Source organism: Leuciscus leuciscus, assembly GCF_965113295.1.
Source record: "Leuciscus leuciscus genome assembly, chromosome: 9".
Taxonomy (NCBI): Eukaryota; Metazoa; Chordata; class Actinopteri; order Cypriniformes; family Leuciscidae; genus Leuciscus; species Leuciscus leuciscus.
The window spans coordinates 7771315-7789231 of record NC_138733.1 but is presented as its reverse complement, the minus strand read 5'-3'; the positions used below and the strand labels follow the sequence as shown (position 1 = coordinate 7789231).

The following is a 17917-nucleotide window of genomic DNA, read 5'->3' as shown; positions in this document are numbered from 1 at the left end:
GCATCATGAGTAACTAAAGTTTACCATTTGCACGTCTTTTAAAGTTTTACCAGTTTAACCATTCACGCGATTTGAAACTATTCGGTACTTGCGCGCTGTCTGAGAGATTTTTTTGTTCTCTCTGCACACATACATAGAGTAAAGCCGCCTCACAAACAGCTCGCGGGTAACAAAAGTTATTTTTCGTGGATTTTATCGCTTTAACAGTCAAAAACATGCGAAAATTATTTCAATTTCGGTCTTGGTGAGTATCCTCTAAACACAGTCGGTTATGTCTTAAATAAGCATTAATCGCACGTGACCGTATAATGAAACAGGATCCGTGCACTAGCTCTTAAAGGGACAGCAGCCATACGTGTCTGTCATTAATTTGGTTGTCAAAACAACAAACCATGGCTTTCATTTTAAGGAATCAGGATTAATAGCCTATATATGTATTTAATGTAGTCAGGACTAAAATACTACCCAGTGTTATTTTACATTTGATTACTTTATTCAGTCTCTGTAGTATTTCTGAATACTAGTGTTAGACCTAAACAAAAACTTTTCTCTTTATTTCTATTTATTGGTATCTTTATTCTATTGTATTTATTTGTGCTACTTTTTTCAATTTAATTACAAAGATTGAAATCAAGCTTCCTTGTGTTGTGTAAATTCTTTAGACCAAAATTACCCCATTGTAAAAATGCGATGAGTGAGCATACATTTAGGCGAGATACATGTAATAAAAAAAAAGTCTAAACTCCCCCCTCAAATTAAAAATCCCCCCCCCCCATAAGAATCACCTAAGGGGGGATTTCCCCCTCATTTTCCAAAATGAAATTCAGGCCCTGAGTGAATATTAAATTATTTCAATTACTTAGATTAAATATTACATATACGCATGTAATATAATGTGCATTTCCATCACAGGTTTGGTCTTAAATTTCATTCAAAGTGGCATTAAAAAGGTCTTAAAAAGTCTTAAATTTAACTTGTTTATATCTGTAGACACCCTGACCTGGTAATATATCACTAATTATAGTGTAATAATATTTTGGTAGAGAGGTTTTCACTGACCATGTTTTAGACTGTTGACACCAATAAAATATGCTTAATGTTCCACTTTACAGAAGATCTCAGACATCAGCATAATGAATATGGTGAAAACAGGGAAAACACGTATTAAAACTGTAAATTCAGTAACTTCTTTTTGAATTTGGCAGATCTGGTGTCCATCCCACAGCAAGTCACCAATAAATACTGGGAATATTCCCATCATCCTACAAGAGAAGGACAAACTCCAGGAGTAAAAGCTGAAATCTGTGTGACTGTTAAAGATGGAGTTTATTAAAGAGGAGATTGAAGACATGACTGATCCAGAACCATCCAGAATAAAACATGAAGATACTGAGGAACAAATAGGTTGGTGTACATTCTTGATTCTTCATTGTTGTTTGCTTTGGTAGCTGTGAAATAATAAGCAGTATATGATTTAAAAAAAAAATATATATATATATATATATATATATAGAAATGCTTATATCGTCATCTTTAATGTACTTTTAATCATAATCTTGTAGGCTATAATAGTTGTCAAACTCATTTTGATCATATTAGCAAGAGAATGACAGAAATAAACTTTGGCACATCAAAGGTCTGATACTAGATCTCTGTTGCTTTCTGCTATTAAATCAGGGTTCACTTGAACTGATCCAAATTTTTTGTTTATTTTAGATCGGATGGAAGTAAAAGAGGAAAGACAAGAACTGAAGGAATTTAAGGAGGAACATCATAACTTTAAAATTCAAGAAACAAAAGCCAAAGAGCTGCACTCCTGCTCTCAGTGTGGAAAGAGTTTCAGTCAAAGAAGAAATCTTAAGACACACATGAGAATTCACACTGGAGAGAAACCGTATCCATGCACTCGGTGTGGAAAGAGTTTTGCTGGTGAATCAAGTCTCAGGTATCATCTACGCATTCACTCTGGAGAAAAACCATTTAACTGTGATCAGTGTGGTAGAAAGTTCATTTTATCATCACAACTAAACAAACACCTGAAAGTTCATTCAAATGAGAGGCCTTATGTGTGTTCTCTCTGTGGAAAGAGTTTTTCACGGCTGGAACATTTTAAACGGCACCAGAAAACACATAATGAAGTGAGAGATCATGTGTGTTGTGACTGTGGGAAGAGCTTTACTACATCTAGTGAACTGAAACTGCATTACAGAATTCATACTGGAGAAAGACCTTACAAGTGCTCATATTGTGACAAGAGTTTCACTCAGTCTGGACACCTGAAAGTACATGAGCGACTTCATACTGGCGAGAAGCCGTACCACTGCACTCAGTGTGAGAAGAGTTACATAAGTGCCAGAGGTCTTGGAAATCACCTGTATGTTCATACTGGAGAGAAACCATTCAACTGTAATCAGTGTGGTAAAAAGTTTAAAATGTTGTCACGTCTAAAAACACACCTGAAAGTACATTCAGACGAGAAGCCTTATGTGTGTTCTCTCTGTGGAAAGAGTTTTTCAAGGCTGGATTGTTTTAAAGTGCACCAGAAAACACACGATGAAGTGAGAGATCATGTGTGTTGTGACTGTGGGAAGAGCTTTACTAGAGATGACCATCTGATACGGCACCAAAGAACTCATACTGGAGAAAAGCCTTACAAGTGCTCATATTGTGATAAGAGTTTCACTCAGTCTCCACATCTGAAATCACACGAGCGACTTCATACTGGAGAGAAGCAGTAGTACTGTACTAAGAGAGTTTTGTCCAATCAAAAAACTCTAGTGATCGAGTGCTTTCAGGTAAACAATGTGAGTTTTAGATGAAATAAATTTATTGAAATTTGTAGAGATCATTGTTTAAAAAAAAACATGTCATGTTCTTTTCCAATTGCATTTGCTACTATTTATTCGTGGTCACAGGACTGCACAAAAAGACTCAGTGTTTCAGTTGAAAAGAGTGCACATTTACAATATATATATATATATATATATATATATATATGTATGTTTGTCACATTTATGTAGTGAGATTGATAATTTCTATTAAGTTTCCACTAAAATAATGATTTTAGTGTAATTTATCTCTTTCCCATCTGACTGTTCCATGTCACACTCGAGCAGAAATGCCAAAAAATCTAATTTGCCCCCAAAATGTAAGATATGCGCAAAAAATCCATTATAAGTTTTTCCAGTTTTTTTTGTTATGGTGATCAATAAAGTATATTACGATCCAGCAACATAAAAACAAGAGTGCTGTTTTCCTGAATATGGGTGCAAAGGTGAAATTTAAATATAAAAATGTTCATCATAACTTGATCAACAAGTAAATTATGTGTAACTTTAATTTTAGACAATAAAAGTCTGTCAACGAAAAGAGATTTTCTTTGGTATTGATGACATTTGATTACACAACATCAGGTGACTAGACTGTCGAAGACATGTTTGATGATAGTGTATTTTCTTCGTAAGGCTGGGCATACACTGTGATTTCTGTGCTATTTCATTAAGGTTACCAACTCACACTGTACGAGTAGATCGCATATGCGATGTAAAACCAAAGGTCATGATTTATGTGCTCACACTATACGGTCCGATCGTCGGGCTGAATCTTGACTCCTCAAGCTAGACATGAGCAATATGCGTGATAAACCCCCGTCCCTGTGGTGTGGCTAATTTCGACTGCCTGCCTAAATATTACCCCCCTTGTTGAAGTCGCTACCTGATTGCCTAATCCTAACCCCTCCCCCAACCCTTATCCTAAACCTACCAATACTAGGGGGGTAATAATTTAACGGGGGTCAGATTTGTTGACAACACCGGGTTGCGCTGATAGACCATGATATCGTGTTTCCAGAGATATTGTAAAGACCAGTTCTACTCGCAGTGTGAACGAATCGTGTTTGTGCCGAAGACACAGGATCTATTGAACAGAACTTGTGCGACGCAAAAACTCTTACAGAAGTCAAAACACTTGTTTTTGATCCAATAATGCCTTTCTAACTTACTGTATGCGATCTCACTGTTTGAAACGCCTGTCAATCAACACGTGGTGCCGTGTCTTCTCATAGGATAAGGACATGCAGTCTCATGAGTAATTATGAGATACAGATGAGTCATCAAAGTACTATAGTACAAGAAAACATCACATCCTGTGGCGACAAATTTAAACCTGTTAGTTGAAAATAGCGCATAAAGGTTTTTTGTCCAACAATCAAAACTAATGGATGGTAACATTGACTTCTATGATGTTCAACCCTCATAACTCTGTTAAAATCTCAGAAAATTTGGTTTAGGGTTTCATGACCCTTTTTAACAGTGCGGAGATGTGGTTTACTTAAAGGGTTAGTTCACCCAAAAATGAAAATTCTGTCAGTAATTACTCACCCTCATGTTGTTCCAACCCCGTAAGACTTTCGTTCATCTTCGGAACACAAATTAAGATATTTTTGATGAAATCTGAGTGCTGGATCACTCCTCCACAGGCTTATGGACACTATATCTTGCTGGCCCAGAAAATGTATTAAAGACATTGTTAATATAGTCCAAGTGACTCCAGTGGCTCAATCTTAAGTTTATAAAGTGACGAGAATACTTTTTGTGCGCAAAAACAAACAAAAATAACGACTTTATTCCACTTGTCATTTCCTTCTCTCTGGGCCTCGAGTCTTTTCACGTAGTGTAATAGCGTAGCACGTCTGTGTTGCACGTCACCACGTAGGCTCACTATTGGGCGACGCTAGTCATGTGTGTGATACGTGGTGACGTGCAACTAGCGTTGCCACCCGTCCCGGTTTTCCAGGGATTGTTCTCTTTTTAGAGCGACAGTCCCGGAAAATTTATATTCTTTACTGGAACAAGAATTGTCCCGTTTTTTTGTGAAAATGTACTTCTAAAGTAGAATTTCCTGGTTTCAAATTAAACCGTTTCCTTCTACTGTTACTGCAGAGCTGCCACACGCAATTCACATGCTCTCACACCACACATCCATTTTCTCACGCACAGAAAAATCGCGAAGCAAGAGGACACGGAGACCGACAGACTAGACAGAGCAGGTTACTTATTATGATATAAAAAAAAATCTCAGCTCTCAGATTCTGTCAATTTTATTACGAAATTAAAACAATACCGTTTTGGCGTTTGTAAATGTGACGTGAAAGATCCCTAGCGGCACGTGAACCGATCTAGCTAATAGTAAATAAACACGAATGAACAATGTTAAAAGAAACACTACAGTACAACTTACCGAAATGTATATTCATCATACATAATATCGATCAATCAGCGTTTTTCAACCGCGGAAAGGGTCAATTAAACAGCTGGAGAACAATTGTCACATAACATTTACCTCAGGAAAGCCATTTGATGACCATAATATAGGCTATAGCACGTTAGTTGGCTAGAAAAAAAAGAGCTATAGAGAGTATTTTTCTAAACATGTGTAGGCTACTATATTACATATTTATTATATTTTTACTTATCATTAAATAAAGTTGTTATTATAATAAAAAACGCATTATACTTAATTTGAGTTATTTTTAACATTAAATAATACTACCAGCTGATAGGGCTCTCTGTATGTTTACAGCATTAGGTGAGATTTTTTTTCTTGAGAAAAATGTATGCCTATCTTGTGTACCTAATATTTATCCAAATTAGTCAATTAAATCAAATCACAAGAATTGAACTGAATTGAAATCCTGAAATTTGTTTCAAGCAATAATAAAAAAGCGTGGCTTACCAGAAATTGCACCAGATATAAACATTGTAACATGTTGTCACTAAACCTAATAAAATTCAGTTTAGTTACTAAAATGTTTTGACAATCACAATACATTTATTGTGATGCAAGATTATAATTTTTTTACAGTTAAAAAAATTTCAGTTAAATATGAAGGGAAAATCATGCAAAAACAAAGAACAACAAAAAAAAAAAAATCCCCCAAAAAATAAAAATCCCGGTTAAAAAGTGTCCCGGTTTTTCACAAATCAAAGGTGGCAACCCCACGTGCAACACAGACGCGCTACGCTATTACACTACGTGAAAAGACTCGAGACCCAGAGAGAAGGAAATGAAAAGTGGAATAAAGTCGTTATTTTTGTTTGTTTTTGCGCACAAAAAGTATTCTCGTCGCTTTATAAACTTAAGATTGAGCCACTGGAGTCACTTGGACTATATTAACAATTTCTTTAATACATTTTCTGGGCCAGCAAGTTATAGTGTCCATAAGCCTGTGGAGGAGTGATCCAGCACTCAGATTTCATCAAAAAATATCTTAATTTGTGTTCCGAAGATGAACGAAAGTCTTACGGGGTTGGAACAACATGAGGGTGGGTGAGTAATTACTGACAGAATTTTCATTTTTGGGTGAACTAACCCTTAAAGAATATGCGGCCCCTTTAAGAAGAACAACACCGTGCGCACTGAGGATGCGCAGAGGAGAGAAACGCGAGAGACGAGACTAGTGCTGATAAACCATGGACTGTTGTTGATCTGTGGCTTAAACTTTCAACAGTTGAAGCTGAAAGTATTGCCAATTTGGGGATTTTGTCGCCAAATTTCTCGACTCTCTCATTGCTGCTGCGACTTTTATTAACGTTTTGTGACAAGGAGCTATTTTGCCAAGACCTAACGTAAAATAAAAAGTAGCGATTTTTTTTTATGAAGGGCTATTTTTTTACGTATTTTACATAGACCTACACATAGTCGAATAAACACATAAGGATTTTGCAGTGTGGAGAAAACCAACAGTAAGTAGTAGAGAATTTGTGTGTTTGCATTTTAGCGTCTTTGTTTCCCTAGCGACGGAGTGTGAGATCATGCGCTGTAAACCCGTCGTGTCGGGCTCAAGTTAGCTCGTTAAACGCAAATAAATGGCTGAATAGGAAAAAAAACTTATCAGTGGTTCTGTCCAGGTTGTACCTAATGATGTATAGCGAATAAATAGCTAAAAGCATTTTCAGTTGCTCACGGTGGAATAGTTGCTCTGTCTTGCTAAAGGGAACAAGACCCATCAATTCCTGTTATCTCCAGAAGCGATAGTGTCTGATAGTGGTTTTTAATTTGAATTATCTATTATTATGATATTTCATACATTATAAGAGCTTAAGTAGACATAATATTGTAAAACAATATTATACGGATCATTATTTAAGAATTATAATGTTAATTTATAAATTCACATGGGTTTATTAGTAATATCCTAGTTATATACAATTTGTGACATTTTACTAAGGAGTTTAAAAAAGAGTTGATTAACAGAGTGACTAATGCACACAGACAAAACGGGTTCCTTAGAAATGAACAAAACAATCAAATGTAAAATAATATAAAATAAAATGTGTTCTGTTGCAAGTTCACATACTTGAGCTTATGTTTTATTGTTGAGCTCAAGCTCAGTTCAAACCTTATTCTTTATAAGCTGTCATTAGGGGAAGATGAATGGGAAGTGGGTGTCCCTTATTTTGCCGCACTGAAGGTGACAACCTTAATGCTATATGACCATGAGTGGGGAATGTTTTAACATACACATTTTTAGACTTGTATGTAATTTGTTTTCATATAGTGGTTCATATTACCTGTTAATATATCACTAATTATTGTGTAATAATATTTTGGTAGAGAGGTTTTCACTGACCATGTTTAGACTGTTGACACCAATAAAATATGCTTAATGTTCCACTTTACAGAAGATCTCAGACATCAGCATAATGAATATGGTGAAAACAGGGAAAACACGTATTAAAACTGTAAATTCAGTAACTTCTTTTTGAATTTGGCAGATCTGGTGTCCATCCCACAGCAAGTCACCAATAAATACTGGGAATATTCCCATCATCCTACAAGAGAAGGACAAACTCCAGGAGTAGCAGCTGAAATCTGTGTGACTGTTAAAGATGGAGTTTATTAAAGAGGAGATTGAAGACATGAGTGATCCAGAACCATCCAGAATAAAACATGAAGATACTGAGGAACAAATAGGTTGGTGGCCATTCTTGATTCTTCATTGGCTACATTTACATGGAAACCTTTTGTTTCAGTCGAAATTAATTAATTCCGATTTATGAATCCAAACGTTGTGTTTACATGAACACTAAATTAAGTGATTGGGTTGATGTGCATGTTCATATGTCACAAGCTTCAAATTGGAGTAGATTTTTATAACATGCACACGCTGTTTGCACATAGCCTACTATTCTCCTAAATTGCTTCTTTTCTGTAGCCTGGTTAAAACCAGACCATTCTCAGTAGTAACTGAGTTATGGTCTGGCAAAGCTTCATTAATAACTCATTTCCAAAGGGGCGTCACCAACGGATGTCGCACAAATGCCTCTGGGCACAATTGGATAGACCTAAAACCAATCAGAGCGATCGTCATCGTGTAAAGCCATATGCTGCGTCCCAATTCGCCTAAGTTACACTACGCCATAAAAGTATGTACTCTTTTTGAGAAGAAAGGGTATTTACTTGTGAATGTGTAGCAAAAATGTAGGCAAGATACTACTTCGTCATCTTTATCGGACGGATCTGTCGCGTGCATCCTGTCACGTAAACTGCCCTGTCAATCATCTTGTCACAGTTAAAATCTAAATTTGCCGGAAGTTTGTCTGGGTTTTCCCAGGCTATCTTTTCTTAGTTTTAAAGAGCAGACTTAATATTTATCTATTTCGGGTCTTGATTAGGAGACGACGAGCACATTAAGCTTAGTGCCGTTGTGCTGATATTAATCAAGCTGTAAAAATGCCTCTTCCCACGCCCAAAACAAGCCGTCTGTGGATGAGAGTCCGAAACAAGGACTGGTGGGACGTTGTCCTGCTCCTCTTCACAGACGATAAGTGGGAGGAACATTTTAGAATGACATGACAGTCATTTATGACACTTCATTCAACAACAGCAACAACCCGTTCCTCGTGTCATTCGTCATTACGTCCATTCCTTCGTCATTGCACATGCGCAGTACTTTCCGGTTTCAGTTTTCAATCCGATCAAGTGTTTACATGTCCTCTCGATCGGATTAGGAAAGGTTTAAACCACCCCTTCCAATCCGAATGAAATTTTAATCATATTAATAAGTGAATGACAGAACTGACCTTTTTCACATCAAAGATCTGATCTTGTATACTAACAGTTACCTGGGTGGTTTTCCAGAAAGCAAGGTTATCTTACCGTCAAAGATACCCTGAACTCTCCGCTGATTAACCCAAACCTTGCTTAATCGAAGTATGATGGTTACAAAAATGTGTCCGGGAGTAAGTTCAGCCAATCTAGAGTATGTTCAGGGTTAACACACAAGACATTCTCAACAGAGCGACGAATTGACGAGTCACCATGAAACGGACGCTAAGAAAAAGCGTGCCATACTACTTCTTTCTTCTTATTTTGTTTAATGGCTTACATACATTTACACACTTAGTGCATAAATGTGCCACTTATTTGGTGTTCGCAATTCATTTTCAATCTTTTCATTTAATAATCTTTAATCAATGTGAATAATAATTATATTGTTTGTTTGATGCTAATTCTATTATAAAAAGAAAGACTTGTTCAACTAAATAACAGGCTGTGCTCGCAAAGATAACATGGCTGTAAAAGTTTAGTAATTTTGCTTCCACATTGCTTGAAAGGTAAGATATATCAAATAGGTTTATTTATTATAGAAATACATTGCAGCATAGAAAACGTCCTGTTCTGAACATCTGAATGCAGACCAACGATGTGTGAGATGCAAATTATATATAAAAAAATATATCTTATAATAAACATAACCTTGAATTAAATAGACATTACATTGTTTTAATAGTGCTTTATATATCGATGTAACTACAGTTAGTCACACCAGCAGGAAAAATGGTCGCAAAATGTCCACTGAGCCTCATCAATGGGGCACACATGCGCAGAAAACCTCTGAAGCAAATAAATAGCCCTGGAACAGAACCTGATTCTGAGCAGGTTCTGTTCGAAGAATAAGAACCGAAAGTTTAAAGGTTATCCGCTTACTTACCCTTTAACATACCTGCTTTCTGGAATACACCCCTGATCTCTTGTTGTCTTTTCGTTAGAAATGTTAACTTGACTTTTCTCATTTATTCTCCTTGAACTGATTCAAACTACCTAATATGTTTATTTTAGACCAGATTGAAGTGATGGAGCAAAAACACAAACTGAGTGAAGTGGAGGAGAAACATGACTTCAAAACTCAAGGAACAAAAGCCAAAAAGCTGCACACCTGCTCTCAGTGTGGAAAGAGTCTCCAAAATCAACGAAACCTTAACAGACACATGAGAATTCACACTGGAGAGAAACCGTATACATGCACTCAGTGTGGAAAGAGTTTTAATCAAGCATCAGGTCTCAGTGTTCATCTGCACATTCACTCTGGAGAAAAACCATATAACTGTGTTCAGTGCGGTAAAGATTTTAATTCGTCTTCAAATCTAAAAAAACACCTGAAAATTCATTCAGACGAGAGGCCTTATGTGTGTTCAGTTTGTGGAAAGAGTTTTTCACGGCCTGACAGTTTTAAAGAGCACCAGAAAACACATAATGAAGTGAGAGATCATGTGTGTTGTGACTGTGGGAAGAGCTTTATTACATCTAGTCATCTGAAACAGCACCAAAAAATTCATACTGGAGAAAAACCTTACAAGTGCTCATATTGTGACAAGAGCTTCACTGTGTCTGGAAACCTGAGAACGCATGAGCGAATTCATACTGGAGAGAAGCCGTACCACTGCACTCATTGTGGAAAGCGATTCAAAGATGCAACAGGTTTAAAAATTCATCTGCGCATTCACTCTGGAGAAAAACCATTTAACTGTGATCAGTGCGGTACAAAGTTCATTTCATCATCACATCTAAAAAAACACCTGAAAGTTCATTCAGGTGAGAGGCCTTATTTGTGTTCTTTCTGTGGAAAGAGTTATTCAAGGCTGGATCATTTTAAATTGCACCAGAAAACACATAATGAAGTGAAAGATCATGTGTGTCTGGACTGTGGGAAGAGCTTTACAACACCTGACAATCTGAAACAGCACCAAAGAATTCATACTGGAGAAAAACCTTTCAAGTGCTCATATTGTGACAAGAGTTTCACGCTGTCTGGAAACCTGAAATCACACGAGCGACTTCATACTGGAGAGAAGCCGTACCACTGCACTTGGTGTGAGAAGAGTTTTAGACATTTATCAAGCCTTCACGCTCATAAGAAAAATTGTTACAAGTAATTGACATAACAAAATTAAATTCTGTGAGATGAAAATATGGAGTTTGTCCTAAAAGCACTGTATCATCTAGATCAGAGGTGCCCAATCCTGCTCCTGCCGATGGACTGTCCTGCACAGTTCATCTCCAACCCTAATCAAACACACCTGCCTTTAATTTCCAAGTGATCCTGAAGACCTTAATTGGTTGCTTCAGGTGTGTTTGATTAGGGTTGGAGATGAACTGTGCAGGACAGTCCATCGGCAGGAGAAGGGTTGGCCACCCCTGATCTAGATTAAAGGTAGGGTAGGCAATTATTTTTTTATAGACACTTTTAGTTATACTTGTTGAAACTCTTTACATCCTGATAGGAATCAATAATAGAAGTGGTCTAAATATTAAAACATGTAACACTATATTGCCAAAAGTTTTGGGACGTCTGCCTTTACATGCACATGAACTTTAATGATATCCCATTCTTAATCCGTAGGGTTTAATATGGAGTTGGCCCACCCTTTGCAGCTTCAACTCTTCTGGGAAGGCTTTCCACAAGGTTTAGGAGTGTGTTTATGGGAATTTTTGACCATTCTTCTAGAAGTGCATTTGTTAGGTCAGGCACTGATGTTGGACGAGAAGGCCTGGCTCGCAGTCTCCGCTCTAATTCATCCCAAAGGTGTTCAATCGGGATGAGGTCAGGACTCTGTGCAGGCCAGTCATGTTCCTCCACACTAAACTTGCTCATCCATGTCTTGATGGACCTTGCTTTGTGCACTGGTGCGCAGTCATGTTGGAACTGGAAGGGGCCATCCCCAAGCTGTTCCCACAAAGTTGGGAGCATTAAATTGTCCAAAATGCCTTGGTATACTGAAGCATTAAGAGTTCCTTTCACTGGAACTAAGGGATCAAGCTCAACCCCTGAAAAACAACCCCACACCATTATCCTCCCAACCTTAGACTTGGCACAAAGCAGTCAGGCAAGTACCGTTCTCCTGGCAACCGCCAAACCCAGCGTGATTCGTCACTCAGTCTGCATGCCTAGGTGCTTGATTTTACACTACTGTGGCCATGGAAGTGAGCACCTGAATTCATTGATTTTGAGGGATGTCCCAATACTTTTGGCAATATAGTGTATATCTTCTGTGGAAGTCTCAAGGCCAAAAAATGTTTGTCCAATCACTGCATTCAGTCCGAATGCTATGATTCGATGTCCTATCTGCCTGTCAACATATGTATTTCCATACCTCCGCGGATCTGCTCGCGCAGACATCACATGTTATCAGCTCGTTCCTTAAGCCTATGCGGAGTTGTAGACAGACGTCAGTCACAGAGCGCCGCAAACAAACAGCAGCTGCCTTTTACAGTTCCTCTTGAACCAAAACAAAGTGATTATGCTGCGTTTACACCATGTGGTAGCCGTAATTACAAGATGACAATCCGCGACTTTCTACCCGAACACTTTGGAGACACTCTGAAGAGAGGTTGGGATCTCATGCTTTCAAAGTGCTATTGCTAGTCTCTCAGAAACTGCCTACCCTACTTTTAATTTAGTGAATTTAGTGAAAAGCTTGGAGAACAGAAACAACATTTTGTCTGTCACAGTTCTGGCTGTCCACTGGCCTTCCTGTGAGCTATTTTCAAGGGTGTTTACACGACAACAATGTACTAAAAACAGACGACAATGTTGTCAAAACGATCCCCGTTTACATGGATCTGCGAAAATGACTAAAAAGGCTGTATTATGCATGCCAGGCCAGTAGTTGATGTCACTTTGTCAAGGAACGCCCCGCGAACCCATAATACGTATTTGCATGATGTCACCGTTTTCACAAATTCACGTTTTTGTTGTTTATACGGAGGCATCGTTTTCAAAACCGTGCACTTTGAAACCCTTTTTTAAAAGTTTTCATTTTCAGGCCCCCAATACGCCATTGTTGTTTAAATGAACGGCCAAAATGCATAAAAGGTTTTCCATTTCAGTTGAAAACGGTGTCGTGTAAACATTGTTGTGTCTTGTCATCCTTCTCTTTCTGGGTTTATGTTTCCATAGCAACACTAATTGTTTAGCTCACTGGCTGATTGTCTTCACCTGTTACTTATTACCTGCACCCTATATGTACTCCTCTGTTTGTCTTGTCTTTTGTCAAGATTGTTAATGTGGTCCTGGTTTATTATGGCTCTCTCTGCCAGGTTGATGTTCTGTCGCCAAGCCTTTTCTAGTTTTTGTTTTTCAGTAAAGCTGCGTTCACATTACTAGCGACAAAGCGACACGATACCATTAATTTCAATGGAGAGGGGGTGATTTCCAGCGACACGAGCGACAGTGACCGTTGGCAACCGGATGGGGCATGTCCAGCGACACGACAAAGTTGAGATATGTTCAACTATTATGCAAATGAAAAGCGACTTTCAGGAGTGACAACCAATAGGAGTGAAGTCAGTGCACGTGATCCGTCACTCTTCAGTGCCGAGTCCGACCAAGGTTAAATAGCTGTGATGGTAAAGAGCACTCGCTGTTTTTCATTAATCTTTAATATTATGCATTTTATGTACTGATTCCATTTATATTTAGACTTTTCCTTCCAAAATGTTTGTTTGTAGCGGCAAGAAAACGGATTTGTTGTCTACAACATGGAGTAACATCTGTGAATGTCACTCACAAACATTATTAGGCAACCAGTAGTGGAAATGCCCACTAGCGACCTCACCGCCAGCCACTGGCGACATGCAGCGACAAAGTCGCTTGTAGTGTGAACGCAGCTTAAGAGTTTTTAGTCTTTTGGACTGTTTTTGGATTTTTCAGTGGACTCTGACTCTGGCACCTCTCTCAGAATTCATCATTTAATTCTCCAGCCCAGGTAATTTCCAGCACTTGTTTTTCCTCCACTGCAAATCAACTGGACTTGATTATTTCTGTTGAACAGACTTGTCTCTATATGGACATTTAATAAACTGTTAATTCAACTCCCTCTGCATTCAAGTCTATTTTTTCCTACAGTTGTGTGACATTGTCTTGATCGATCTATTTATTGAACACATTAAATGTTTTTAATCCTATTAATGAGTTTAAACATACTAAATGAGTTTAAACATTCTAAATACTAATACATATCTAAATACTGTGATAAATATATTTGGGATGTACAGTATTCTTGTAAAATCAACCCACATTTCAAAATAAGAGAACTCAGATTAAAAAGTATGCAATCATAAAAAGATCATACAAAGAGGTTGGAGTTAAATTGTATCCTTTATTATTGAATGCTTAAGAACAATAAAGTTTCAGTTCACCAGACTTTTTTTGTGGGGGAAAAAATAGACATAAATATTAAACAATAAAAATCTGTTGATCATTTGCATTATTTACTATGGTTTTAAAGATCCTCCTGCACTAAGTTGTAAGCTTGGAAAAAAATAGGATTTACAGTACAATAGAATTTCAAAACTGGAGAAACATAATTATAATGGTGTTTTATTAAAAAGCACTTGTATTTTGTTACTGAATGAGAAACAGAACAGCTGAAATTAAATGTTATCTATAGGCTCTGTATGATAAAAAAAAAAAAAAAAAGTATTTCACTGACTTTGATTTCAAGTAATGCGTTTGTCCATTATTACAGTATTTTAGTTAAATGTTTTAACCTGTTCTTATTATAGTCCTTAGTCAGGTTTACGCCACAGTGAATTTAACGAGCCTGAGAGATAAATGTAGTCTTTACAACGGCGTGTACTGATCAAATGTCCTAGAAAGATCATGTCATTTTCATAACTCAAAACTTTACCGGGGTAACGGCAGCATTTCTGCTGTTCCTCAAAGCGCCATCTATTGTCAGAGAGTGAATACGTGCGTTTTCATTCAGCGTGTTGAGGTTGTTTACATCCGAGTGCGCATGTCTCTGACGTAGCACATGCGCAGTGTTGTAGATTTAACCGGTTGATGGAAAAGTATTCTAACTGCATTCTAAAATTCGAAATAATTCGTAATAAGGAATTATTCATAGTATTTTTTAAGTTCCCACGATGACAATACTCGCTCTCTTCTGTTCTGATTAGAACGTTATTCCTCTTTTCCACCGCAATTGCTCTACACTCCAATAGGTGGCGCAAATGCGCCTAAAAGCGGTTTACAAACGACCAGAAAAAGTAAAAGAAGAAGATGATCGTCCTGAGATGAAATAACAGGAGAAATCCAAGAGTAAACAATTGAAATCTGTGTGCCGTACTTTGGTAAAGATGGAGTTTATTAAAGAGGAGATTGAAGACATGAGTGATCAAGAACCATCCAGAATAAAACATGAAGATATTGAGGAACAAATAGGTTGGTGTCCATTCTTGCTTGTTGACTGCAAAGCTTTTGTTTACCAGATTTGGTGAGCTGATAAAAAATACAGAAATGCATCTAAACGATCATAACCTTGAATAACAGTTGTCATACACATTTTGATTGTATTAACAAGAGAATGATAGAACTAACATTTGGCACCTCAGAGAAATTATACTTGATACTCTGTTGTTTTCTTCTGTTGAATCAGAATTCACTTGAACTGATTTTAAACACAAAATGTTTTTATTTTAGACTTGATGGAAGTGAAACAGCAAAGACACGAACTCAATGAAGCAGAGGAGGAACAGCAGAGCATCAAAACTCAGCACACCTGTCCTCAGTGTGGAAAGAGTTTCAGACAAAGAGGAAACCTTAACAAACACATGAGAATTCACACTGGAGAGAAACCGTATACATGCACTCAGTGTGGAAAGAGTTTCATATGTAAATCTGAACTCAAATATCATCTGCTCCGTCACTCTGGAGAAAAGCCATTTAACTGTGATCAGTGTGGTAGGAAGTTCATTTTATCATCACATCTAAAACAACACCTGAAAGTTCATTCAGATGTTAAGCCTCACTTGTGTTCTTTCTGTGGAAAGAGTTTTTTAAGGCTGGATCATTGTAAAAAGCACCAGAAAACACACAGTAATGTAAGAGATCATGTGTGTTGTGACTGTGGGAAGAGCTTTACTAAAGTTGAAAATCTTAAACAGCATCAAAGAATTCATACTGGAGAAAAACCTTACAAGTGCTCATATTGTGACAAGAGTTTCACGCTGTCTGGAACCATGAAAATACACGAGCGACTTCATACTGGAGAGAAGCCGTATCACTGCACTCAGTGTGAGAAGAGCTTCATAAGTGCCAAAGCTCTTGGTTATCATCTGTACATTCACACTGGAGAGAAACCATTTAACTGTGATCAGTGTGGTAAAAAGTTTAAAACGTTATCAAATTTAAAACTACACTTGATAGTTCATTCAGATGAGAAGCCTTATGTGTGTTCTTTCTGTGGAAAGAGTTTTTCACGACTGATCACTTGTAAACGGCACCAGAAAATGCATAATGAAGTGAAAGATCATGTGTGTCGTGACTGTGGGAAGAGCTTTATTACAGATGGTCATCTAAAACAGCATCAAAAAATTCATACTGGAGAAAAACTTTACAAGTGCTCATATTGTGACAAGAGTTTCACTCAGGCAGGAAACCTGAAATCACACGAGCGAGTTCATACCGGAGAGAAGCCGTATCACTGCACTCAGTGTGGAGAGAGTTTTAAAAGTAAAACCAATCTCAAGCATCATCATCTGCATCGTCACTCTGGAGAAAAGCCATTGAACTGTGATCAGTGTGATAAACATTTTAAATTAACGTCAAATCTGAAAAAACACCTGAAAAATCACACAAACGAGAAGTCTTATGCATGTTCATTTTGTGGAGAGGTTTTTACACGACCAGATCATTGTAAACGACACCAGAAAAAACACACCGCTGAGAGAGATCATGTGTGTTTGGAGTGTGGAAAGAGATTTATTAGAGCTGAGCATCTGAAACGGCACCAAAGAATTCATACTGGAGAAAAACCTTACAAGTGCTCATATTGTGACAAGAGTTTCACTCATTCTGGAAACCTGAAATCACACGAGCGACTTCATACTGGAGAGAAGCCGTACCAGTGCACTCAGGAGAGTGTTTCACCCAATCAAAAACTCTAATGATTCATATTAAAAATCATTGTCATGTGTCACACTGAGCAAATGTTATTCTCAGATCTAATGTGTTCAAGAATATCAAATAATGCATATTTCGGATCTTAGAGCAAATATTATAAACACCACAGATCATTCATTAGACACTACATAAAAAAAAGTATATGTATAGTAATAAAAAAAGTATAGTAATAAAAACTTACATTAGTAAAGTGAATAAATGATATACTGTATGTACTGCAACTATAATATTGTACTGAATATTGTATAGCCTATTAAATGCGTACTGTGAAAAAACTGTGACCCAACGGCGAAAGCCAAAAAGGTTACAGTAAAAAAACTCGAAATTAAAAGCATGTTACATTCAGAAAGAGTTGTGCAACGGCAAAATCAAGGTCAGGAGAGATTCATTCTGCTTCAGCATCATGTCTTCATGTTGAGTCATTTAATTTATGATTTTGAATTCTTAGTTTGATGTAAAATTAGAGACAAATGTTACAAAAACCTACAATCAGTCATTTGTCATTGGTGTATGTGAAATTGTGTGTATTCAAATGTATTCTTTTGGTTAATGTCTTTTATTTCTTTTTTTATATAATTATACTTTCTTATGAATCTTATTAATCTTTTCTTTATGAATTATATAGCTATGTATTCATTTAAACATCATTAAATCATAATTATGACATAA

The 17917-nt window shown here is 37.1% G+C and overlaps 2 protein-coding genes across 7 annotated transcripts in view; both read left to right on the top strand.

Moving 5' to 3' along the window:
• The window catches only part of LOC309506301 (uncharacterized protein), a 27332-nt gene extending 13178 nt beyond the window's left edge, over positions 1–14154 (top strand). Inside the window, exons 4-5 of one of the 4 annotated variants that reach the window (XM_082180105.1) lie at positions 1206–1404; positions 10123–14154. In XM_082180105.1, coding sequence (XP_082036231.1) covers positions 1206–1333 — 128 coding nt within the window. In that variant the 3' untranslated portion in view covers positions 1334–1404; positions 10123–14154. Of the gene's footprint in view, positions 1–1205; positions 1405–1716; positions 3374–10122 lie in introns of those variants that run through there. The other 3 variants (XM_082180107.1, XM_082180104.1, XM_082180106.1) reach the window with 3 other exon arrangements.
• Positions 2657–17917, top strand: LOC309506285 (uncharacterized protein). Of its 3 annotated transcripts, none has more exons than XM_082180078.1 (3): positions 2657–2795; positions 7776–7974; positions 15767–17917. In XM_082180078.1, exons 2-3 carry the CDS (start codon positions 7890–7892, stop codon positions 17230–17232), a joined length of 1551 nt encoding a protein of 516 aa, XP_082036204.1. In that variant the 5' UTR covers positions 2657–2795; positions 7776–7889; the 3' UTR covers positions 17233–17917. The 3 variants fall into 3 exon arrangements, with proteins under 3 accessions (XP_082036204.1, XP_082036202.1, XP_082036203.1); XM_082180076.1 differs by lacking the exon at positions 2657–2795 and adding an exon at positions 6463–6743; XM_082180077.1 differs by lacking the exons at positions 2657–2795; positions 7776–7974 and adding an exon at positions 15143–15508.